Consider the following 24,915-nt stretch of genomic DNA (forward strand, 5'->3'; position numbering starts at 1 on the left):
CTCAGAAGGAAATGTTTCAGGACAGGATGAGAGAAAAGCACCAGGCTCAAAGCGAGTTTTAATGCTCAGCTTTAATCCCCATTCAGCTGTCAGGCTCCACAGGGCCACAGTTCAGCAGATTGGTATGAAAATGGGTTGTGATGAGATGTTACACACAAACTGCTGGAGCGTGTGTGGAGTTAGAGTAAATCAGACTGATTCATCAGTTTGTTTGTTTTTTTTTTAAAGTATATTTCTCTTTAATATCAATTCAGTTTTGCATACATAGAATTAAAAGTAATTTTAAATCAGTTTCACTAAACCTCTTCCCTAATTTCCTGATTCAAATCCAAATGGTACAGAAAACAGCCCATTTTTTATCTTTAAAATGTACCTTTCAACAGCTCCATAGCAGTCATGAAAAGACAATTAAGTCATGTTGAGTCCTTTTCTGTGCAATTTAGTGTCTTGCCCTCTGTAGTCCTGCATATTTCGGTGGCTGTTATCCAGTCAGACAACACTTGAGTGCTATTAAGACAAACATTTATTGTTGCGTACTTAACATGAATAGAAATTAAATAGTTAAAACTGCAGATGTAAGTGTAGTTAAACTGTAGATAACCTTCTGTGACTCTGATCAATCAATCAAATCGATGTCACATTGCAGTGAAGTGTATTCTTACACTGAATTTAATTACTGTCAGAGTTTAAGTTGTCTTGAAAAACAATAAATAAAATAACTTAAAAATCAAAGACATAAGCTACAGTATCTGAAGAAAACTAAACAGAGAAAAGAAAAAAACACTAATTGAGTCAAATAAATAAGCTAAAGTGACACAATAATCACAAAGGAAATACATAGTGAATTTGAATAAAACTTTTGTTTGTATATAAAGACAGAAAAGGTTAACTTCCCAGGGATTTACTCGGTACTGTATGTTCTGATTGATGCAGTTGTGTTACTGCTTAGGCACTTTGTCACATTCTCACATAAACAGTGGTTTTATCCTCTCTGCCTCAGCAAATTAAAACCCACTGGGAGACTATTATTTGCCTAAATTGGTTAAAGAGGCAACATTTGTATGCAATTTGATGTATGATTAAATAGATGACTACGCCTAAAAACATTTGGCATGAATGCCATTTGAATATAAAAACTATCTTTCTTACACTTCAAGGACACTGCAGTTTTCTGCCACCTGCTAAAGTCGATGTTTCTGCTTGGAAGTGGCCAAAGCGTCTAGTGATGTTCATGCATTTAATCTTTTCCATTTTTTTTTGCACTTTTCATGACAAAATCAATTTGTTGTGGGTTTTGTCAGGAATGATGAGATGAACACACGTAGGAGTTCAGTAGGTGTCATTTTCCCCTCTGTATGTGTAAAGTACTTGTTGCCTAGGAAAGTTGATCCTCGTATTGTTTTCTGAAACAGTCTCCAGCAGGGAAGAAGTCCCAGCAACGCTCCTGGTACATCTTCCACACGTACGACTCCTAAAACACAGGAAGTAAGACCGACAATTTAGAGGAGGTCGCTCCTAAATCCTGTACAGCAATTAAAAAAAACAAAAAAAAAAAAACTGTAATAAAACTATTCAGACTGACCTGACCAGTGTGCTCTGTCTCATCTTTGTTGATAAGGTACATTAAGAAGAACCTGAAAACGACTCACATGTTATTTTCTCATTTGTACATGCACACATACTGTGCCTGCATACACAAACTCACATATCAAACATGCACACGCTGTAACACAAACGATGTACTCACATGTAATTGGCCAGGTTGTGTTCATCGAAAGTGTGGGTCTCAAAGCCGTGTGGTGTTGTGTCAAAGTAGTCACTTCCAATGCCACATATGAAACATTTTGTCTGCACAAAAAATCAACAATGAGCATTAAAGCCATGTTGTGCATACACTGGGTAAAGGTGTCAACTTTAAGTGTCGTACCTCCATGTCTTCTTTGACCTGCTCCTGTTGGTCTCTAAGTTCTCCAAAGGCATCAATGATCAGACCTACAATATTTGTAGAGTAACATTATCATTAGAGATGTTTATAAATTCTGTTAAGTGTATCTTAAAATTTCTTTCCTACAACAGTTGTCAAACAAAAGTAAGTCTGTTCCTTTTCCCAAGTTCCTTCCAATGTTAGTACTCAATGACATGATATCTGAAACTTGTTCTCCAGGCCGATATTGTCTTTACCCTGAATAATGGCCAGCAGAATGACAATGACGAAGAAGAAGAAAGTTATATCAAAGACCACTCTGTAAAGCTCGTATTCATCTCCAGCAGGATCCTCGATCTCATCTCCAATGCCTCCACCAGCACGCACACCCACGTACATGTGGAACAGGTAACACTGTAAAGCAAAGAAAATATGCATCATTTAGGAAGGTGTGCAGACATAAATGCAGGAAAGTGCAATTTTTTTTTTTTAGATCCACAGTGACATACGGTCATCATGTCATCGCATTTCATATCTGGTTCATCTTCGTCCTCGCTCTTGTTGTAAAACTTGCGGAAGAAATTGAAGGCAACTACAGTGTAAAGGTACACCACCACAGCCAGCAGGCCCACTGTCATCATGAGCTGGCAGAAAAAAGACGGACACAGAGTTAGGTCATTCAAACTGAAGCAAAATTAAAATTAACTGTTAATTTCTCCTGCACTTACCTGTTTGCCATTGTGCGTGACTGAGGACAGGATAGTGCGCAGAGTCTTGACACCCATGGCAATGTCCAGCAGGTGGCAGGCAAAGAAGAAGTTGTTGTAATGCCCAAGCAGAGACATGACCAGGTACCAACAGAGATAAAGGAAGGTCTGCAAAGGGATAACACTGAAGGTTCATTCAGTTCACAGAGGTAAGGTCATGTTTTCATAGGACATTATAGTACAGTATGGAATAGTATAGTATAGTGGGCAATACACAATTAAATATGGGTTTGCTTACACCATCTGTGAAGACAACACCAAATTTCCAGATCTGGTACTTGATGTCGATGGAAGTTGCCCTAAAAACATACAATATTGCTTGATATTCATTTTAAATTTCAACTTTGAAGAGTAATGTCTAATGTGTCTGATTTCACATCTTTATTGTGCCATACCATGCAAACACAGAGTTGTCTGGTTCTTCCTGTTTCTTCTCATGTTGTTGACTCACATCCAGGGAGGCTAAATCGACACCCAGGAGTTCAGCGATTCTCTCTCTGCCATAAATGTCTCCGTACTTGTCCAGAACCTGGACACGGACATTACATTACACATTAACAACGCCCTACGACACTCATTTTAAAATCACCAAAATCAAAAACAACTCACCTTTCGTTTGACAAATTTATCCCAATAGTTGTTTGGGAAAGAGCTGTAAAAAAAAGGGACATCATTTATTTATTAAAAAAAAAAAAAAAACTGTTGGTGTTGGAAGTAGTTTTCTTGTGAGCCTACTAATGATTGTTTTATCCACATACGGTGTATTGAGGACCAGTCGGTCCCACTGGCCCTTGATGTCATCGTCCTCAGGCTGCTCAGTGATGTACAGGCCGTCAAACTCCAGCTTTCTTGCAAGTTCTTTCTCCCTTTTAAAGATTACCAATGGAATCTGACGAAAACAATTGTAAATGCTGTATAACTATGCAGGTTTTTGGTGTAAGGTAGAACATGGTTCAGTGCAACAGTTTGCTTTTTGAAAATCTGATCAACATTTAACACTTGACACTTTTGTCTCTTAGATTTTGAACAGTGTGTCAAATTTTACACACTAAATCAACTGCTTTTTACTGTGTGCCCATCATACCTTGAGGCAGTTGTAGCCGATGATGCAGATGAATGAGATGACTGTGTGCAGGATGGCGAGGAAGGCCAATGTGGGCTGCATGTAGCCAGTGCTCTCCTCTAAATAGAAGTAAACTGGCACGTCCTCCTCGTCCTCATCGCCTCCTTCATTCATTCCGGATCCCTCAGCTTCTTCCCCTGAACCTTCAAACAACCCAGAGCCCTCGAACAGCCCGTTTCCCTCCGACAGTCCAGATCCTTCCATCTCCTCGCCCTCAGGCGGGGTGTCAGATACCTAAGTAGAACAGAACAATGTAGAGTAAAACTGAACCTCAGACAGCTCACACATTGTTATCTATACAGTAGGTATTTCCTTTGATGAAGGCACATAAGATTAAGAAAAATATAAAACTGTACTGAGCACTTAAGTACAACATTGTTATTCAAATGTGAAATTATCTTTTTACCCTGTAGAACAGCAGAATGAAATTCAGGGCAAATGCAAGGAACAGAGCCAAAAAACGCAGGTTGTAGAAGTTTCTGGAGAGGTAGTTCTACAAAAGAGAGGTGAATATTTTTAGTGAGTTGCTAAGTGAAGAGTGAAACTGAAGTTATGCTCGCAAATCAATTCTGAAACAAACACTAGCAGCTGTTGTCACCATAAATTTATTCCTTTGGGTTTCCAGCTCAGACCAGATTTGAAAACCTCCTTCCCCTTTCATCTTCTTTTCTTTTTTTGTGGCAGATTTCTTTGGTTCTTCTGGCTGTTCTTTCTCTTTGCTGTGGGATTCTTTCTCTGCTTTCTCTCCGGTTTCCACGCTGAAAATCAAACACAGTAGACAGTAGAATTATTTTTTTATTACCGTATCCGATCAACTTCAAAATCATGTGCAGCGATTTGAATTTGCCATCCATCTGTCTATGTCTGTGCTCTCCACATCCCCTACAGAGAGGCCTAATTCTGTATAGTAATACTCCAAGTGTAATGTACATTTTTGGCAGTTAGCACAAGTAACTGCCTCACAAAAATAATCAAAGGCATGTACCAAAGCTGTGAATTCAGAACTTATTTCCACTATATTCTAGTCTTGGTTAAAGAGTCTAGTCTGTTATCTACAGTCTTGACAGAGGAGATACATTTGGGATCATGTTAATGCTGATGCAAAACCAAAACAAATTTCTTACTCAGCTTTTTCCGGCTCTGGTGGAGGCTCTTCTACAGGAACAGGTTCAGGTGGTTTCTGGCTAGCATCGGCCTCTTCTGGTGGCTGCAATGAAACAACAACACACAGAATAGCCCCCAAAATTTTAGCCTTCACTTTTTATTTCTACTTTTCTTCCTTTTTTATTTGACAAATATACTGTATAAGACTTTTTATTTTTCCTTTCTTAATTTTTGAGAGATACAATGTCTGTTAATAAACAAAATAGTGTAAATTTAAAATTGGATGGCTTACATCTGAGGAACTGAACGGATAACTACCATGAGAATTAGCAAATATTTACAGACATTTTTTATGTACCTGAGGTGCAAAATAACTCACCATTTTTCTCTTTGTTATGGGAGTTCCTTCGGGAGTAGGAGGTTCAACAGGTGCCTCTACACCCATGTCTCCAAGTCCACCTGGAGCATCAATACCCGGTATCCTCCCGCCCTCTTTTTCCTGGGTATCCTCCTCTTCCTCCTCTCCGCTCCCAGTCTCTCCAGTGTCTGTTACCCCTCCAGTGTCTTGCTCTTCCCCTGTCCTTGGCTCCCCTGGTCCATCCCCATGCACATCATCCTGCGTGGGATCTGGCATGCTTGCTAAAATCTCAGTCACTGTGATATTTTTAGCTCCCTCCACTAAGCCACCTCCAAACAGTGTTTGCCAGATGATCATAAAGAAGCCTTTGCATACATTGTAAATGAAGTGTAGTATACTCATTAGGATGGTCCAGAAAAAAGTGGACAGAGCCACTATGATCTCCTTGAAGGTCATCTTTCTCACTCTGCGATACTGTCTGCGAAGGTTACGGAAGGTGAAAATGCTGAAGAAGCTTAACATGCTGTTTATGAAGTCTGCAAAGGCAGAGCTTGATTCAGGCTGCTGTTCCTCTCCATTGCTATCCTCATCACCACCTCCATTTGTTCCCCCTCCTGGTCCTGCCTCACCTCCACCTTCATCTCCTTCGTCATCTTCCCCTCCCTTTTCCTCTTCCTCCTGCTCTGAAATTTGCGAGGCTATATTCATCTCAAAGATGGTGTCCTCACAGAAGTTGACAAACATCTCCATCTTCTCCGATTCACCGCCCTCGTTAACAACGTCAAAGATAAACTGGCGTTTGGACTCTCTGACCTGGGGCATCTCCCACTGTCTGCGGTTTACTTCACTGATCTCAAAGTAGATGCGCTCAATCTTTCTGCTGGCGCCCATTATTTCAATACGGCCCAGGAAGGGGCGGAAGTAGTTCAGCACACTCTCCGCTTGTTCTAAGAAGTTTTGTAACCTGGTGTCGTGGGGGACATGCTCAGACAGGTTGGTGAGCAGCACTGCGATGTTGAAACCAATGTCCTTGGCAGGTTCTTGAAAGCGACTGGCAAACTCTTCATAGTTGATCATGTCATTCTCATCTGCCTCTGAGCAGGACAAAAGAAACTGGATCTCAGAGGGGGAGTACTGTTTCTGACTGTCCATGGCTTTCTGGAAGTCCTTCTTGGAGATCAGTCCCCGAGGGTCTGTGACGTAATCACGGAAAGCATCCGATGCCACGATGTCTTTCAGTTTCAGGAACATGTCAAAGAACTTGAGGATCATCTCCACATTGCTGGATGACTCTACCAACATGTCCACCATCTGGCGGGCAATTGTGCCATTTACCACGTTTCCTGAATAATACAAAGTAAAATTCACTCAGAAGTTTGAACAGGACAAGATGGGAAGAGACTATAACTGTTGCACATGAAACAGATACAAACTCTTTACCCTCTAACAGTGAGAGCAGCATAACAACCATGTCTTTCTGTAGGTCAAGAAGCTCCTTCAGCAAACCAATCTGGCTGGAGTCCTGTGACCATAAAAAGATGCACAAGATCTTACAGTAATGACAACAGATTTTATACCATTTTAAAATATTAGGGGTTTAACATAGACTTATATAGATGCAATAGTCATTGGTGAAGTGGAAGGCACAAGTGAAAAATGTCAAGAGTTATCACACAAAACTATTTTAACATATAGTAACCCAAATACTTGTTACAACATGAGGTGTACATTCAGAATAATGTGTGTTGCATACACTCACATTCACAACAAAGAGGGTGCTGCAAAAAGAAGTTAACTGAACAAACCCTCATGCTGAGAGACCTTGTCTTTGTCTCAAAACTTAAAAACGGTTTAGGAAAATCTGAATGTCAGAATGTAAATTTAACCAACCTCCTTCAGCTTTACATAAATTCTGGTTTCCACACGTCACTTATTCCTATCTGAATGCTGCTTAAATCTTCATGACAGTGAGCATTAGATTTAATAGCTGAAGCTTTTGTGACAAAGAGCAGACATTCAGGCATGTAACAACCCATCCGTGGGGTTACATCTGCAACACTGTGGTCTCTACCTGTGCAATGAAAAAGTCTAAAGGTTTTCATGGCAAACAAACATTATACCACGTGCTAGTTCATTACTCATTATTCCTTCAACCAGAGAAATAGGAGCTCATGCCAGCGGATGCCACTGTCCTGATTTTATTCTCTTCATATGTTTTGTGTTTCAACATGTGTGGCCTCATCCTAAATATGCCATGGATTTCTATGAACGGTAACAGAATTTCAGTTGGAAGATAACTTCAATTCCATGAAATTCATTTATTTACTACATATATATATATACTGTATATACACAGTATATATGCTATACAGATATATGCTAATGTTATATTAATACTTAAATAGTGTTACAGCCAAGGCAACACAGAAGCCACAAAGCAACACACCACAAATGAACAGCATTCCCCTTCGGGTTAGTTATTAATGAATGAAAATGGCAAGAGAATTGTAAGCCCTGTTAGGTGTGTGCACACAAAGTGGATGTCACATTAAAATGTATTTTCCAACACCAAATAATCTCATATTAAAGTGTATACTCCAACAGTGGAGGTTAAAGGTCAGTCTCTCTCTCAGGATGTTTTGTAGTCACCTGCTTCTTTGTTACGAATTCACCGATTCAGCAAAAACCATATTTGTTTCTAATTATAATATTGTTGGTTTTAATTGCTTAACAAGGCAAGATGCTTTGCTGTAAGGAGAACATTGTTGGGTCTGGAAATTCACATTCAGTATGTTTTTCAGCCATGACAGACAGCCTTTCACAATAAAACTTTATCTGGGGTACCCAGCCACCAAGGAGGACACTACTGGTGACATTTGTGAATCACTGTAAACTGTTTAAACGGAGGGACTGTACAAACACAAATAATTTGCTGGGGGCTAGGTTTTGCTTACCCCCAGCAAACACTGACTGATTTCATGGAGGAGGATTAGCTAATGTAAACAGATGTCCACAACATAGATAGCTAAATGAGGAGGTATCGTACTGAGCATCTGACCGTGAACTGCCACAGGGGCTTTCAGTCACCGGTGAGTGGCGCTCCACTACAAAAAGCTATTGAATCTGTCAGTGACTATGATAACTCAGCATAGGCAGTTCACTTCTGTTGCTACAGATTTGCTCCTACATGTACTGAACACCTTGAAATGACAATGTCTTTCTGTTTCAAGACAAGAAAAAAGCTGCTTCGCAGCTCCAACCCTCTGCTGGACAACAGTGGAAAGCATTACACCTTTTCACTGTTGTCCAGCAGCAGGCTGCTTTTTTTTTATTTTAATGTGGCATGGAAAAACCATGTCACAATAAAATAAATAAATAAATAATTTAGTTACATTTGTGTTTCATTTAATTATGACACTATTTTTTGATTTGACTTGTGTTAATGTAGGTATTTTTCAATCTTCCAAACTTCCAATCTTCACAAACTCCTAATTAAGACCTTTCAAATCAGGTCAATTCTTATTTTACCTTTAAAAGCAGGTGGGTATAAAACAACCTGATAAGGGAAACCAACACTGAATAAATTACAAACACAATGTCACATCAATAGATAAATAAAATGGATACATACTTTACCCTGCATTGACCATGTGGAAGACAGTTTAAATAATGCATAAATTATTCAGTTGTTACACAAATCAAAACATTATTACATTTTCAAATATTCTTGTGTATGGCATATTTTCTTTCATTTCACAGTAAAACAATGTTGGAGCTAGTACTGTTTTACACACTAAGGGTCCTATTTTGACCGTGCAAGCACAACGACAAGTGCAAGGTGGTACATCTCAAGGTGGTAGGGTGCATGGACTGTGGGGGTGGCCCCTGCTATTTTGGGTCATGTAGGTGCAACAGCACAATGTGCAAAAGGGCTGGCTGAAGTGGAATATAAATTGGATTAGTAAAATTCACTCCCAGCCAGTCACACAACTGGTCTCATCACTTTGACAACATCTCAACAAATGGAAAGAAGCTTCTCCAGGAAATCAAATTGTTGTATGGATGGTATAGCTCAATTCTGCAGCCAGAGGGAGATAGTGTCGGTTTTTATTTAATTTATACAATGATGATAGAAATAAATAAATAATAAAAATGTGGATGAGGCCATTTATATGACCACATCAATCCAACGCTCTTTCAGTTTCAGTACTTCAGTATTCTCTGTGAATATGAATGTGTGTCAGTGACATTAAACAGCTGAATATCGCACCATAAGGGACCAGACTGATGTGCGTAGTATTGTATGGGGGTTGCTTTGCTGCAGGCTGATGTCATTCACACGGGACTTAATAATGTTAAACAGTGGACAGTCATGCGTAATGCTACGGATTTTTCATATACATGTGTCCGCATGGGAAAGTCCTGCTGCCTTCAGATGGCTGCAGGAATTTAACGAACCAGAGGAAGATTGCTCACTGATTTGCATGTTCATTCTTTAAACACAGTAAACATGAACTTTTTAATGCTGATTTAAACACTTCTACTGGCTGGAAATTGATGAGTTACAATGACTTATTTACATTTTAGGCTTTATTCCATTATTGCTGTGCATTTGTGCGGTGTATTTAGTCTTAAAGTGGCAGCTGATGCCAGATGAATTTAATTTCATGGCACGTTGAGCCATGATAAAATGTAAAAAAAAAAAACGTTTACAATGGAGAGCACTTCCTTTTATTTACAGCAGGGATTAAACACGTTGCCGATGATTGAGTAACACCTCTGACACACCTACCGAATTAAAAAAACATGTCTGTAAAACCTGTTGCACACGGTTTTACACCATTTTGGGGAAGAATGTCATTCAACCCAGAAATCATAGAAAAACACTGTACTCTGTTTTCTGACTGAACGTGCTTCGGGCTTTGCAGTGCGCCACATTTGAATGAAGCTGCCAAGTGTTTGCACCTCCCCTATCACCTGTGCATTGTGTGGTCTGTGCTTGGCACCAAAATACAACACATGTGGGCCAAGTGAGTTTAAAGTTCAGAAAATAACCAAACTGTCAGTGCAGTTTGCACTTGTCTTTGCACGGCCAAGAAAACAGGACCCTAAATAATAAATCCCATCATTTACAAACTGTCCTATAATTACTGTTTCCTTTTTGTAATTAGACATGGAAAATATTCCCTGTTCACTGGTATATCAAAGTATTTCAGACATGATTACTGCAAAACAGAACAGCCAATAATGGGTGAGAAAATCAGGTCAGAAAGGGCAGCGCACGGGAAAGTAATTTTGTGTTAAGTGCATCATATGTGTTAGAGTATGCTGAGCTGGGAGCTTACAGAAGTATGTATGGCTTGGCTCTTAACTTGGGTTATGCATGCAAACACTTTACTACTAATAAAGATGTGCTATTAGCCTCAGTCATCCCCGGAGGATGACTGCACTGTATAGAGTGGGAAAGTCATGTGATTTCTCCCAAAGTATTTTGGCCTTTCATTTGTAGCACTGAAGTTGCACCATATAGTTTGAAGTCAATGTGATTCCACACTTTCAGTCTGGTTGGTTTGTTGAATATAGTATATAGTTAAAGGACCTCTAAGTGCATTTTCTATTTTCATAATTGATTACATATTTTTTATTTCACAAAATTAAATGGTAAAACTGAATGAGGAAAGTTTAGTATTATTATTTTATTTTATTTTTTTACACATCTGATGTTTCTACTGTCACATGTCAAAATGTCTTCTGTGGAAAAAGGCGTCCATTTAGAATTAATGTGAGTGTGAAGAACCACATTGAAACCAGTCCATACAGTAGGTACAAATAAATGGCAGAAATATTTATAGAAAGAAGAAATCCAAAGTGACTCTACTCTCTAAATGTAAAATTCAGACGTATATGCAGTGTATACTGACTTACCTATTAAACTATTAACTATTCCAAGCATGTTTACTGTTAGGCTTATGACAACATAACTTTTTTTCATGCACATGTATGGAGCTGTTGTATGGTTTATACTATGATGTGTATATGTACCCAGTAAAGGTAAAGTCCACTGAAATAAACAGAGAGATATTCCTGAAGGCTTGGTAATGGTGGGGTGCTTTTTCTAAACATCAACATAATGGTTATGTTGATCACCATTTTTATGACTCATGGTAAAAGGTAACATTTTAAAGAGCGTCGCACCTTCCACAGTTACCATCAATTTCTGTAAAAGTTGTATAACAGATTTATTCCATCAGTATTGATTGTGTAAGTGTAGATTTGAGGTCAGTTCACACATGAAGTTGCAGAAAGGCTACAGTGAATTTGTTTTTCCTTTACTTGTTCACGGCAAATAAAGCTATGATCAGCTGATCGGTATGTGCGTACCTGTGCCAGCTTCATCATCATGTGGGCAAAGACATGAAGGAACCCGACAATAGCATCCCACAGCCTGCTGTGGGCCAGGGACTGCTGGTTGCCAGTGCATGGACCCTGAAGAGAGAAACAGTGTGTGTTACACACACAGCAAACAACCAGCTAGTGGAAATGCCTGATATGTTCAAATTTTACCTGAATATATTCAGTGAGACTGTTGAAAATCTGTTTTGCCACCGTCATGGCTTTGGAGAAATTCTTTTTGCCTGGTTCATCAATGACGTCCTTTCCAGAATAATACCAGTAGAAATCACTGATAGACTCCTTGATTGGGAAATATGAGAGGTAAGTAGAATACTCCCGTACCAATAACATACTTTATTTTTAAAGATTGTTTTTCAAATCACAGTTAAAGCTTTTATTTGGCATATAAATTCCATCTTAATCAATTTAAAATACTATAAACAAAATACTCACAGTTTTCTGATCATGACTTTCTGGATTACCAAAAAAAAAAAAAAAAAGACAGCTACACATTCAATACCACATCCTGTTATAAATGTACTTTTGGGGAAAAAATAATTCTTAACTTGGCCTTGCAGACTTAGTTTTAATCCTTATTAATTTCACTCTTTCCGCTAAATTGCTCTTAAGCAGCACCTGGAGTCGGAGGAGGTAATCTACGGTACAGATGATGATGTTGATGGTAGTTGTGCTGCCAGTCTGCGTCCGCAAGTAGTTCTGAAAATCTGCAGCAATATAGAGATTGTTTTGAAAAATAGTAACGACCGTGGGTCTGAATTTACTTTTGCTTTTAATTTCGAAACACGGGTCACTCTCACCATTATTGTGACCCTCGCAAAGCAGCTGCAGGAAACGGAAGAGGTCACAGGTGAACTCATCATCTGCCATCACTTTCTCATCTAAAAAAAAAAGAAATAATAAGAATTAAATGAATGAAAATTAAATGACATCCTAAAAGCAGGTTGAGATCGGACTCAAAGTGGTTTAAAAAAAAAAAGTCTTACTGGTAATTACTTTAACAGTTTGTCTAAACAGTGTGAGGATGGGAAATAATATTCATCTCTCAACTTACCATCTTCATTTCTCAATGGATTTTAGTATCAGACAGTGCAATAACCACCTGTGAGTGTTGTTTTTTTTTTTTACTATAACCTAAAGAAAGAGTCACACTAAATTGTATCAATAATATTAATAGAAGAAATACAAATGACTGTGATTGACAATGGTCTAACAATCAAATGTCAAACAACATACAGGAGGCATCAGCGTCACATGCACGCAGCTAATGCACAAGTGAGTTGCAGTGAAACCTCAACACAGTAAAAGACAAACAGATTAACAACATGTATAAAGTAAGCAGACAGTACAAATACGCTGCTGTACAGAAAGAAAGACAACATTGCAGTACTCAGGGGTGAACTGATCATCTGGAGTTTCTTTTTTAAGTGTGTATCGTCACATATACAAAATCACAGTACCATTTTGAAATATTCTTCAAAAATGGGCCGTGTGCTGCATACGTGGAATAGTACTTGATACCAGTTCACCACTGTATAAACACACGCACACACACACAGAATCATGCACACGCCAACTTTGCTCTATTGCAGCAGAGTTAAATGTCAGAGAGGTTGGGGCATTGTCCATCAAAATGTTGAAGGGAATCCAGTGCTTGATAAAGTACATCAGAGACAGGAGATGGTGCGTTCTATTGTTCAAAACTACAGTTTAAGGAGCTATTGACGTCCAACTATAGATTTCCAACAGACTAAATTTAAGATATCAGAATGTTCTTTTTATTTTTTTGTGTGTTTAAAGAGGGTTAAAACTTGATGCACATTACAGTTATCGGGATTGGCTGCAGTTACGTTAACGTTTGTAGCCATAATTCAAGAAAAGAACAGCCTCTCTACAAATGATGTGACTGAAAATATGCAAGAAGTTGGCTGTGAAATAAGGAGCTCTATCACTGTTTATAAAAAATATTCTTTCATGAAAGTTTCACACGCACAGTTTTAGTAGGTTTTGATGAGCAGAAGAGACCAGATTCCATTCATTGTCTTTTGAAATGAACAAGAAATGTGAGGAGGGGCACGAGCTATGAACATGAAAGATGGACAGAGGCATCCAATCCTCTCTTGGTAGAATTTTTCAATGTTAGCAAAAGAAGTGATGGAGCCAGAGGGACAGTGGAGACAGCGAGAGAGAGGAATAAGAGGAACAGAGACGCAGATGGACAGAAACATGATTTACCCCGATCTAGGTTCAAGTCTGAGGACCATGAAAGAAGGGACAAGGGAGAGGTGGCAGTGATCGTGGGGAAGGGAGAGAGGATCAGTGTGTTGACAACAGTAGAGGACTAAGAGATGAGGAGGGGGAGATTAACAACATTCCATGGCAAATTCATTCAGGTAGAATTTCAAATGAACCTCCAGAATTAGATGACAAAAGTTGGTAAACATAGGTGAAGCCCAAATCAACAAGTCAAACTACCAGACATACTAAGGAAAAAAAACCTGAACTAATTTGAGTTAAATCAAAAACAAAACAAAAAACAAAACAAGAGCTTAAAGCTAATCTTTTAACCGTTTTCCAAGTGTTAATAATATTTCATGTTAGGAGACTAATCATTCAATTAAATAAAAGTTTGTACAGTAAATGTCACAGATGGAAAGAATTTAGAGAAAGATGAATGAATAGATGATCAGTGTCTCAAATGTATTCATTATTTTGATTTATTACCTTGTATTCTATGTTGTTTCTATGCTGATGAGACAAACTTTTCTTACAGTAACAAACAAAACCATCACTTGAGCTGGATTTTCCATTTTGACCATGACTTACTATACTGTAAAACCTGATACTGGATAGAGTTGTCCGCTCTATGATTATTGTCTCTAATCTACAACGCACAGAAATAACATATTGGGGATTTTTGGGACATATGCAGTGCTAAAGTGAAGTGAAAACAAGACCTGTGTAATGAGATGGGTGTGGATGTATTCAACAATGCAAACTGTACCAAACAGTGCAGATAATCTATTACATGATAATATTAAACAATGGCTGCATTCTGAAGTTTTTCCTGCTGTATCATAGGCCCTACTAAGTGTGAAAAGGTGATGCTGAAGAAAAGAATACGGAGACTTACTAGTGCCCTCCTCTGAAACCATGCCCAGCCCCTCTGCTTTGTTCTGCCTCTCAAAGGCATTTAGATCCAGGACACTGCAGAGAACACACACCTCTTTTTAGATACACAATATCCACTCTTCAAATGCAAACACCTACATTACTTATGCTAGTTGACAGGTGTGTTCACTGATTGAAAACTGACCAGCACGTCTGCATCAGTGCTTGGACGCTCAAAAAGAAGCCCACGTCCTTCTTATCCTTCAGGTACTCCAGCATTTTCTGACAAATCAAAAGAAGGTGTAGTCCATAAAAAGTGCTGGTACTTTAAAGGTAACTTCAAATTCTAAATCACCTCATCTAAAGGATTCGTTTACAGAACACATACCCGTTGGACCTCACTGTTTCCGCCATTAAGGATAGAAATACCCAGCTTGAGGGTTGTAGACACCATTGGGCCAGTCTCACCTAAAGGAAAAAAAAAACCAGAGTCATAAACTCATGAAGGTAAACTGAAGCACAGTGTAGGCAGGTCTGCAGACAAAAAATGTGGGCTGAAGATAAGGAGCCTGACTACCTTTACAGGCACTGATCATCTGCAGGACCATCTCTGCAGCGCCACGATTATGAAGTCTGGATTGCTGGTACAGGAGCCTTTGTTTCTCCATTTCTTTTTCCTGTGGTGGACACAAACATTATGAGCATTCGGCACAGTTTACTTATATTTCACAGAGAGGATTCAGAATGGTAGAATGGACTCTTCCAGGTCAGCTGTTTAAATGTTTTAAAAAGGTTTTTTATTTAAAAACTTGTCCATTCTATCCATTCATATTCTCAATTTCAGTTCACATTCACTCTCCTTTCACCCAAGTCCCTAACTTTTCACCTAATTACTGCTGAATCAACTTACCATTTTTTTCTCTAATGATAACTTTAAGCATCTATGCAGACAAAGTATCTATTAATTGATAAGTTCTGTGAATTACCTATTCACAAAATCTATATCACGTTACGATTTTTCCATGAGTTGCAACTCTAAACATTCTGAAACTCACTGTTTTCAGTAATATTGTCTTTTCACAAGCATTTGCATTACGGCTCGTTACTGTCCATTTAAAGCACCTGTCTGACCCTGACGCGCACACATTCTTTCACCCAACTTTATTAGTCATGGAGTTGTTACACTACTTCCTCACGTTTGCTGGCTGGAGCAAGCGTTAGACTACAGGAAACAGCCCCCATGGCTTACCATTTTAGCCATATAGCTTCCCAAAGTGTCTTCATTGCAGTAGCCCTGCAAATAAGATACTTTGGACAGAAGCTGTAATCCCTCTGTATCGGAGATATTTCTTTGGCATTTCTTAGCAGTGTGCCTTTGCTCTAACAAATGGTTCAAATTACTTTGCACAATTTAAAAAAAAAAAAAAAAAAAACTCAAACATTACTCTGGCTCTAAATGGCCTTTAACCTCTACCCGTGCAGTTGCACAATTGTTTATTTAAAGTATTAACTGGGAATTAAATGCCATTTGTAGAGAGAAAAATGGCTGTCAAATGAATATCTCTGAATTCAGAGGACAAATAGACATTCCTCTGTTTGGCCACATCACAAATCAACTTGTAGCATCCCACATCCTGACCCTTAAATACCACCCTCCCCCTCCCCCGCCTCCCTCCCTTCCCACAGCCAACCCCACCCACCCACATATGCCTGGCCATGTTCTACCCACTACGTGTCCTGCAGTCCCTGACTATCTAATGAAACCTGAATAAGAACTATGAGCTACAGGATATGATGCGTGTGAAATGACTGTGTGTGTGAACGCATAGCTTTTTAACGCTGCATGTTCTACACTGGCTTTCACTGTAGTCTGTCAGTACGCTATGTGAGTGGGGGCAGGGAACACTGATCAGTAGCATTCAGTTAATGAAGACTGGTGTTATGAAGGTGAGAGGGATTACATGGAACGATGGCGAAAGAGACAGAGAGAAAGACAAATGGGACAGCTATATAAACTGGGAGGAATGACATCACTAGTCAGTGAGCTTGTATTAAGACGTTCATTTTCAGTGGAAATCTCAATTTGAATGGCCTTCAATAACAATATCATCTGCAGGTTTTTGTTTTTTAATCTTGTAGCATGTCTAACTCCCCAGTTTAATATAAGCCCTCACACGTTTTGAAGGCATTTTTGAATTTGTAAATATTTTTTAGTAGTTTAAAGCGACAATACGTGTTGACAAAGCACAGAAATTGCTTATGGTCAAACAAACAAAAATTTCAGTGGAGTTTTTCAACAGTTCAGCTCCAGTTGCTTCTAACTGTGAAGTACAGTATGTATCAGTGGGTTCAGTATCTGAGATTCAGAAGCTTGACACACGGCATGTAGTGAAGGCCTGCACAGTGGCAGGTGGTGTTGCTTTTCAAAGTCAGCCTTAAAGTATAAAAAGCTCTGCCAAGCCTGTTCCAATTCTATGAGCTGTACATGTTAAAACCAGATCAGTGGATAGAGTGGTAAGCTTTATGGTGCTTTATGGTGTAACAGAAAACCCTTGAGCTACATTATTCTTACACATTGCTGGATTTTCATTACTTCATACGAAAGTGGTTTGCATTCTTCCTGGAAGTTGAGATGATAACTGATTTTAAAAAGTGTTTTATTATTATTATTATTGATGTTATGAATATTGTTTTGGTTATCATTATTGTTATTGTTATTGTTGATGTTAATTTTACATTAATTTAATTCAATCTAATTAGACCCAATCCAGACTCCAGACACAAAAAGTTGCTGAACTTGTTAAAATTCGAGTAGGCCTATATAATAACTTTTTGTCTCAAGTTGTTGTGGGATTTGGAAAATTAGGGTAATTGATACAGTCAAAAAAAAAAAAAAAAAACATCTGGATTGGAGCTATGAGTCTCTAAATCAAGCAGCTCACAATGAATGAAGCACAACATACAGACAGAGGAGACAGAGCACAGACAGAACAGACAGAGGTCATGAGACAAAACAAAGACGATGACGACTTCAAAGAAAAGACGTGGTTGTGAAATAATGTTCGGATGATGAGGTCACTCAATGCGTCGAGAGCTACCGCTCCACTGTGTTCCTGGTCCCTAGCCCCTGGCCGCCCATTACCAGTTCTGACTGTCGCACCTCAAAGGACATCTCATCCTCAGCCTTTTCCACCATTTCCTCTCCTCCTTCTTCTTCCTCACCAATATGGCAACTCTAAATAAAGAGAGATAAAGAAAAAAATATGAGCGTTTCAAAGTGGGTTATGCACATATCAAACCTCTGCTCACACCCCAAACCCTCTGCGATGACTCACCTTTGCCATAATATCTGCATAAGCCATATAAAGATGATCTGTATCAAGTTTACTGAAATGGGAACAAGAGAAGACAATAAGTAAACAAGGAATAGCATGTCTCCCTGCACTTATACCTCATTTCTGCATCTCAGAATCATTTTACTCTATCAGCGAGGTTCTGTCTAACCTCTTTTCTGTCAGAGCGGTACGACTGAAATGCAGTATGAGCTGGTGGAGGGGATCTGGCTTTGTTTCTCTCTCCTCCTCTTCGTCTCCTTCCTCTTGCTCCATTGCTTTCTGGGATGCACGGGTAGAGTAAGAGTGAGTAAAGGCGCCAAAATAAAATAAAAACAAAACAACAAAAAAAGAACAACTGTAGTTGGAACAGATGTGAGATGCCACTCACAGACAAGTCATCTATCATCCTATCTTCAAACGAGTAACCCTCAGTGTGAAGCCAATTGCGTTTGTATCCCTCAAGGAACATATTTGAAGCTCTGTGCCTGCAATGCACAAAACCAAACCACATTTTACATTTTAGTCATTTTGTGAACATCCCATACTGTAATCGTCGGTTCTGACACAGGTGTAGTTTTCTCACCTTGGAATGTTGTATAGTGGCGTCATCCTAAAGCAAGCAACCACAGCCCTGCGTCTCTGCTTGGACAACAGCTTGTGCCACACCATTTTCTTAGATTTAAACGGGTGCTCCGTCTGCATCAGAGAAGGTAGTCATTGGCAAAGTGGCCAAAAGAGTTCCTATGGTCATTTTTTTATGTACAGCAGGAAATGCCTGAAGTCACAGTTATCAATTATCAGTGGTTACATCTCGTGCTCTGTGTTGGAGACACAATATGCATCTACTACAGTTACTGTGGATGATGTTATCCACTCACCACTTCGAGGTGGTAGAGAACAGCAGAAACCTCCTGCACTCTCTTGACAACTTTCACAGGAGCGTCAGCATCTTCAGCCTTCCCTGCCATCTCCTTGTACAGAGCCATCTGCCAGCGCATGGATGGGTTGTCCACCTTTCCACAACACAGATACAGATCTTTCTGAAATGCATACTGACTGAAAATCTGTTATCACTTATAGGTTATCTTGGATGTTAAAAAAAAAAAAAAAAAAAAGTGTTGGACTAACAGTCCAGGAATTATACCTTCCCCTGAAGATGAAGGTTGTTCTGCAGGAACTCTCTTACTTCTTCATCAGTGTCTCTCTGTAAAGTAAAAAAGTTTAATCACTGACCTGACCTAAGATCCTTATGGTTTGGGAGGTAAAACTGTATAAGAATCTAATTCAAAGTCAGAAAAAAAAACTACCAAAGAGTATCGAATCTTGGCCAAGTTAATGAGCTCCTGATCGGCGGGAGAGCACATGTTGAGGCCTGTGGGGAGCATCTTTTTCAAGGCAGCCACAATAAGTGAAGTCTGCACAGAGTAACGATCTCCCCGTCTCTTCTTCTTGGTGCGTTCGGTATCTGAGCCTCCGCCCTGAGAAAACAGACAATAAACCCCAAAAAAAAAAAAAAAAAAGCATTCAGAGTATCTCATAAAATACCTACAGTACGACACCACCGTTGACACTGCTTCGTATCAAACACATTGCAGCCCTGATTTAATGAACTAATTCTCTCTCTCTCTCTCTCTCTATATATATATATGCAATTGTATATCACACAAAGTAAATATAGAATAAGTTTGTCAACACAGTCAGCATTTATTACAATTCATGACAAACCTGTGATTGTTTCAATACTAACTACTGAACATCATCCTACCTTTTAGTAATGACTATACTACATTATACAGTGCTGCAAGCTGTTTATTATCCAATAGTAGTACATCTCTCCTTTTATAATTACCCAGTCAGTTTGGGTGTCTATAACCTGCGATTCCCCAACTGTAAAAATCATTGATTCTCTGAGCTCAGACTGGTAAGTAGAGGGTGTAATGAAAATGTGAGGACAAAGTGGGGACATAGCTGGCTTTGGGAAAGGAAAGCTGAAAGGAACGGGTCTTATAAGAAAGTAAATCAGTGAAATTGCATTTATAGAAACATGCAAAAGAAAAACGATTTTATTCAAGTGGCAGCCCATTCAGCATTCCATGAATAGGATAAAGAGATAAAACCAACGTGTGAATTAAACGTTATCACAACAGCAGCATTAAAATATTAGAAGAAGTTACAGAACGACACTTCTGAATTTAGAGATAGACTTATTAGTAGCGGGCTGTTAAAGTCACACAGCTACTGTAAGACAGGCTATGGGATCCGTCCCTGTGCTCGCCTCCTGAACTCCTGTTCTGGCTCTGCGAGAGTTCAGTCCTTCTGCTTTTTCTGGAGTCCTCCAAGATGTGCAAAGGTATGTGACAGCATTTTGTGATATGAATGTTTAGTCTATGAAATGCATGCTCTATGATTAAGTTACAGGGTGTTTTTGGTTTAAACCATTGTGTAGGTAACATGGTTGCACAGTAACTGCCACCTCACAGAAAAGTGTGGGGTCATCAGCATCGATGCTATTCAATACCACTCAGATATTACACATATTGTAAACAGTGAGTCTAGTGTGTAAAACCTTAACAATGACTAGATTTTAGAGCTAGGTCTGTTCATCAATGGCCTGGAACTAGACAAATTCAGACAAGTCTGAAAGGGAAAAATGAACAGATGAGGCCAATGTCTGACTTTCGAAAATCAGTAAAATCAATCCCAGAGGCCCAACGCCCCCCTGTTCGAGTTAAACAACAAAGTCTATCATTACCAGATGTTCTGCTTCTGCTTCAACTCAGTACCAGATGCAAGTATGTTATGGAAGACTAGTTTAGAGGAGACAGGGTGCAAAGCATTGTGGGGAATATTTTAGGTAGTAAGTGTGAGTTAATGTAATGGTTAGGTTCAAGGTCACTTTGAGCACATTCTGAAGAGGGAATCCAACAAATGCTTCAGGAAATCTTTTCTTCTGTGACATTAAACACCAAGTCAAGTGTTAGTGTGGATACTAGGGAGCATAAAGGAAACTAAACCATGATGTGCCATGGCATTTCCAGGGGAGGAGAGAAGAAAGAGCACAGAGAAGACTAACATTGCCCCCTAGTGGCAAAAAACTGCATTGCAAAAGCTACAGGTCAACCATCCTTCAACGAAAGGAAACAAAAGACATACTAGAAGACTCCAACTCAACTATGATAAAAAAAAAAGAGCAAACTCAGTGACAGGATGATGGCACTGTGCTCTCACTGCCACCTTGGGCTTGGTGTAAAGCCCAGTGCCATGAGCCCAACTCTACAGCTGATTACTTTCATCAAGCGCCTCCAGACTCCCCCCCTCACACACTGGCAGGACTGGGGACAGCCCACAGATGGGGCTTGCCCTTTTGTCCAGTGATCCTTTATGAGAATAATGTGAGTGTCTCTCCTAGTGCAAAATGTATTAAGTGTGTGTGGACATAAATCTGTAGTTTTGTATACAGTGTGGCCAGTCTAAGACTGCATCAGTGTACAAGTGCAGCTGCTTGTATGTTGGGGTATAGCAATGCTAATGACAGTGTAAGTGGATCCAAACTCCATCTGTGGCTCCTATGAAGACACTTCTGGCTCGGATTTTCATATTCTATTAATATAAATAACTACATATTTATAGCAACGGCAAATTCTCAACTGAGTTTTGTTCCACTCATTAACACACTGTAAAGTATTCATGACTAAGCAGACGCAGCTGCATGAACCGTAAAAGCATTTGTCGCTGGCACTGATTTAGTTATCTGGGGTCATGTCTGTCTGAATGGAATGTGCATGTGTATGTGTGTGTCTGTGCACATGAGTGAGTAAGTGTACTACTTTTGCGTGTGTGTGTTTGCGCATGTATGTGGATCAGATGTGCCAGTGTGCTGGAGAGGTTGATGAAAAGCTCCCCCAAAGTGAGGTGCCATGCGGTCAGCACAGCGGTCGTGCAGGAACAAAGTCTAACCTCTGAGTCCCCGCCCTGGAAACCCAGCCGCAACCCAAAAGAAGAGGACAAGGGACAGCCAAAGAGAGAATATTGTTAACACAACTGCTATCGTTCTAAAAATTGCGAATTTAAAATCAAAGCTCCAACAGTTATAGCAGGCTTCGATATGTTTAACCAAGCCCAATAAACACAAACTACAGAGCAAATACAAAACGAGAAACTTTGAAATGCTGTACCTGGTAAAGATGGTGCATAAGTGCCTTTCTGTCTTAGATTGCTTTGTTGGATTATAATCAGTGATACAATATTTTGAATTTCCTAAAGCCATTCTAAGAATAATACAGGGTTCAATAAATGAAGGCACAAAGAAATGAACACAGTTGTTTTACAATATGCCTGCAATACATCCTAGATGTTTTTTTTTTTTCAGCTGCCATTAACCCACCTTGCTCATTTTGCTCTTGCTGTCAGCGGTGAGGAATGACATGTTATTGATTTCATTCATCACCACAAAGTTCTGTTCCTCTCGCTTGAAGTTCTACAGTAGAGAGAGAGAAATGGGAAACATACAGTAAGTACTGTGAGCTGCTACGCGTGGCTGCATTCAAAGGCCAAATGAACGTACTCACATGAGATTTGGACCAGAAAATAAAGACTTCTCCAACCATTCGGAAGAGCTCTTCCGCATCTGGGTCTGGGCACGTCAGCCACCTTGCCCTGCAGCAGAGCAAATTATTTTAAGGCTTAATGAACAATGCATGAAAAATTAATCACTCTGTGATTCAATTCTGCCAATATCAGGCTGAATTCACAGTTCAAAAATTTTATTGTTTATTTATTATTTTATTGTTGTTAATGTTGTGTGTTTTTAATCTTGTACCTGTTGTTGTCCACGTAGCGAATAAGAAGAGGATAGAGAGCATACAAGTCTCTGCAGAGGACAGCGAACTCATCACGTATAGTGCCATCTTCTTCATCTCCCTCTGATTTGCCTTCCATACGCAAATGGTCCTCTTCAGCCACCACCTTCGATGTGCGTTTCTTCAGCTTCTCCATTGTTGGAATGAAGTGGGACTTGAGCATTTCTGGCTTTGCCCTGCTGACAATGGGCTGTGAAAACACTAGGACAGAAAACAAATGGTGTCACCTCACTTGTAAAGAAAACAAAAACAAAAACAAAAAACTTACTCAGGTGTACAAAAACACAGTGGAGTTTGAAAGCTCACCTGCCAACCTCTTCATCCAGGAGGCCTCATCAATGCCCAAGTTGTTGACTACAATTTTCATGATGCTGCCCAGCAGCTGATTAAGGTGTTCTGATGTGACCTCAGTGCAGAGCCGGCCCTCCATCTCGGGGAAGTTCTCAGGTCCCCTCTCCCACCAGCGAGGCAGGTAGTTACACAGCATGGGCAAAGTGATTTCAATCACATGTGGCATCTCAGTATATCGAGCCCCTGACTCCGCCAAGTCTCCGATCTCCTTTAGCAGAGCATCCAGCTCTGGGATGTCTGGACATAACTCCTGGACCTCATTGGGAAGGCCCAAGACTTTGACATTCACAAGAGAAGAAGTGAAAGAAAGAAAATTAAGAAATGAGACTCTGTTGGACAGAAAACTAAGGAAAGACCATTGCACTCACTGGCTCTCTCCCTGGGTGTTTTTGTGGTGTACACTGAGAAAGCGTTGAATTCATTGAGACGAGGTTCTAAAAAGGCCACTGGCATAGCTGCCGCAAGGTGAGCCAAACACTCCCCAAGAGCTGGCCTCTGCCTGTAAATACAATGAACAAGTGAAAAAAATGCTCCCAAGTTACCTCACAGATTCTAATGAGTGCAGATATGGAGTTACCTCTCAACATGTGGATTCTTGACAGTTCCTAAGGAGTAGATGCTACACATGATGCGATAGCATGACATCTGTAGGTCATCCACTGTATGTAAGCAACAGGGACAGGTTAAAATAATAAATAAACACCATGTGAAATCAGAACTAACACGGATGTAAAGAAAAAAACTTACGGATGACATCATCTCCAAACTGGTGTTGGGCGATGTGATCAAACAGGGAGGTGAGCACTGGGAGCAGGGCAATGGTGGTGTAGTTGATGTTCTGGGACACGCCTTTAACTTGCTTTAAAGGAGAGAAGCAGCATGTGATCATGGACTTGAGATGCAGAAGATCCAAGGCCCATTTCAAATACTGTGTTCCTCTCTTACCTGATTGCCTTTGGACACTTTGCCCAGTTTGAGGTTCTCTACCATCTTCTCGATATCATCAGCAGCACTCTCAAAGAATGACCGCAGCCCCGCTTTCACGATCTCAGGCCCAGACTTCATTACTGTCCTAATAAAGCAAACAAAAAGAAAAAATTAGAATGAAAAACAAACATATTTATCCTAATGGTGAGCGTGTTGTGACAAAATGAAAAATACTAAACCTTGCATCCAGTGACCGAGCCAGAATATGGAGACAGTTAACAATTGCTGGAGCATCCGTTCCTGCACATACAGATGAAGCTCTGCTATTATATGATGTTTTCTACAGAATCCATATCACCACACACTGCACACGCATATCAAACAAGAGCAACTGCACTTTCTCTAACATGGATGACTGAAAAAGACATTGGAGCCAACACAATAGACCCACAGAAAAGTTAAAAAAAAAAAAAAGTGACGAGATTCCGAAAGACAGACGTTGAGAAATTGACATCTTACCAAAGAGAGAAACTCTGTGTCTCACCAGAGCGGACATTTTACAGAAGATACTATGATGAGAAGGAAAAGAAAAGGAAGAAAAGGAAATACACAAAAAAAGGAAAAGGTGATAAAAGGGGGAAAATG

At 39.7% G+C, this 24,915-nt stretch overlaps 1 protein-coding gene across 1 annotated transcript in view; it reads right to left on the bottom strand.

Annotated features, from left to right (window-relative positions):
* Positions 1-210: 210 nt before the first annotated feature.
* The window catches only part of LOC121191219 (ryanodine receptor 1-like), a 44,738-nt gene continuing 20,033 nt past the window's right edge, over positions 211-24,915 (bottom strand). The window contains exons 62-106 of the mRNA XM_041052363.1: positions 24,790-24,839; positions 24,510-24,570; positions 24,289-24,415; positions 24,091-24,202; positions 23,921-24,002; positions 23,712-23,842; positions 23,299-23,619; positions 22,953-23,193; positions 22,702-22,789; positions 22,518-22,610; positions 22,091-22,105; positions 19,441-19,611; positions 19,278-19,337; positions 19,012-19,146; positions 18,717-18,829; positions 18,522-18,618; positions 18,303-18,412; positions 18,134-18,185; positions 17,959-18,033; positions 15,376-15,475; positions 15,187-15,266; positions 15,004-15,080; positions 14,821-14,894; positions 13,923-13,940; positions 12,488-12,568; positions 12,306-12,394; positions 11,841-11,969; positions 11,658-11,762; positions 6,717-6,798; positions 5,298-6,619; positions 4,939-5,021; positions 4,413-4,572; positions 4,221-4,307; positions 3,776-4,048; positions 3,450-3,580; positions 3,301-3,343; positions 3,087-3,220; positions 2,930-2,990; positions 2,653-2,799; positions 2,434-2,568; positions 2,182-2,338; positions 1,928-1,992; positions 1,748-1,848; positions 1,583-1,634; positions 211-1,471 (exon numbers count right to left, since the gene is read on the bottom strand). Coding sequence (XP_040908297.1) covers positions 1,376-1,471; positions 1,583-1,634; positions 1,748-1,848; positions 1,928-1,992; positions 2,182-2,338; positions 2,434-2,568; positions 2,653-2,799; positions 2,930-2,990; positions 3,087-3,220; positions 3,301-3,343; positions 3,450-3,580; positions 3,776-4,048; positions 4,221-4,307; positions 4,413-4,572; positions 4,939-5,021; positions 5,298-6,619; positions 6,717-6,798; positions 11,658-11,762; positions 11,841-11,969; positions 12,306-12,394; positions 12,488-12,568; positions 13,923-13,940; positions 14,821-14,894; positions 15,004-15,080; positions 15,187-15,266; positions 15,376-15,475; positions 17,959-18,033; positions 18,134-18,185; positions 18,303-18,412; positions 18,522-18,618; positions 18,717-18,829; positions 19,012-19,146; positions 19,278-19,337; positions 19,441-19,611; positions 22,091-22,105; positions 22,518-22,610; positions 22,702-22,789; positions 22,953-23,193; positions 23,299-23,619; positions 23,712-23,842; positions 23,921-24,002; positions 24,091-24,202; positions 24,289-24,415; positions 24,510-24,570; positions 24,790-24,839 — 6,016 coding nt within the window. The 3' untranslated portion in view covers positions 211-1,375. The remainder of the gene's footprint in view (positions 1,472-1,582; positions 1,635-1,747; positions 1,849-1,927; positions 1,993-2,181; positions 2,339-2,433; positions 2,569-2,652; positions 2,800-2,929; positions 2,991-3,086; positions 3,221-3,300; positions 3,344-3,449; positions 3,581-3,775; positions 4,049-4,220; positions 4,308-4,412; positions 4,573-4,938; positions 5,022-5,297; positions 6,620-6,716; positions 6,799-11,657; positions 11,763-11,840; positions 11,970-12,305; positions 12,395-12,487; positions 12,569-13,922; positions 13,941-14,820; positions 14,895-15,003; positions 15,081-15,186; positions 15,267-15,375; positions 15,476-17,958; positions 18,034-18,133; positions 18,186-18,302; positions 18,413-18,521; positions 18,619-18,716; positions 18,830-19,011; positions 19,147-19,277; positions 19,338-19,440; positions 19,612-22,090; positions 22,106-22,517; positions 22,611-22,701; positions 22,790-22,952; positions 23,194-23,298; positions 23,620-23,711; positions 23,843-23,920; positions 24,003-24,090; positions 24,203-24,288; positions 24,416-24,509; positions 24,571-24,789; positions 24,840-24,915) is intronic.

The sequence above is a fragment of the Toxotes jaculatrix genome, chromosome 12 (genome assembly GCF_017976425.1).
Source record: "Toxotes jaculatrix isolate fToxJac2 chromosome 12, fToxJac2.pri, whole genome shotgun sequence".
Classification (NCBI taxonomy): Eukaryota; Metazoa; Chordata; class Actinopteri; family Toxotidae; genus Toxotes; species Toxotes jaculatrix.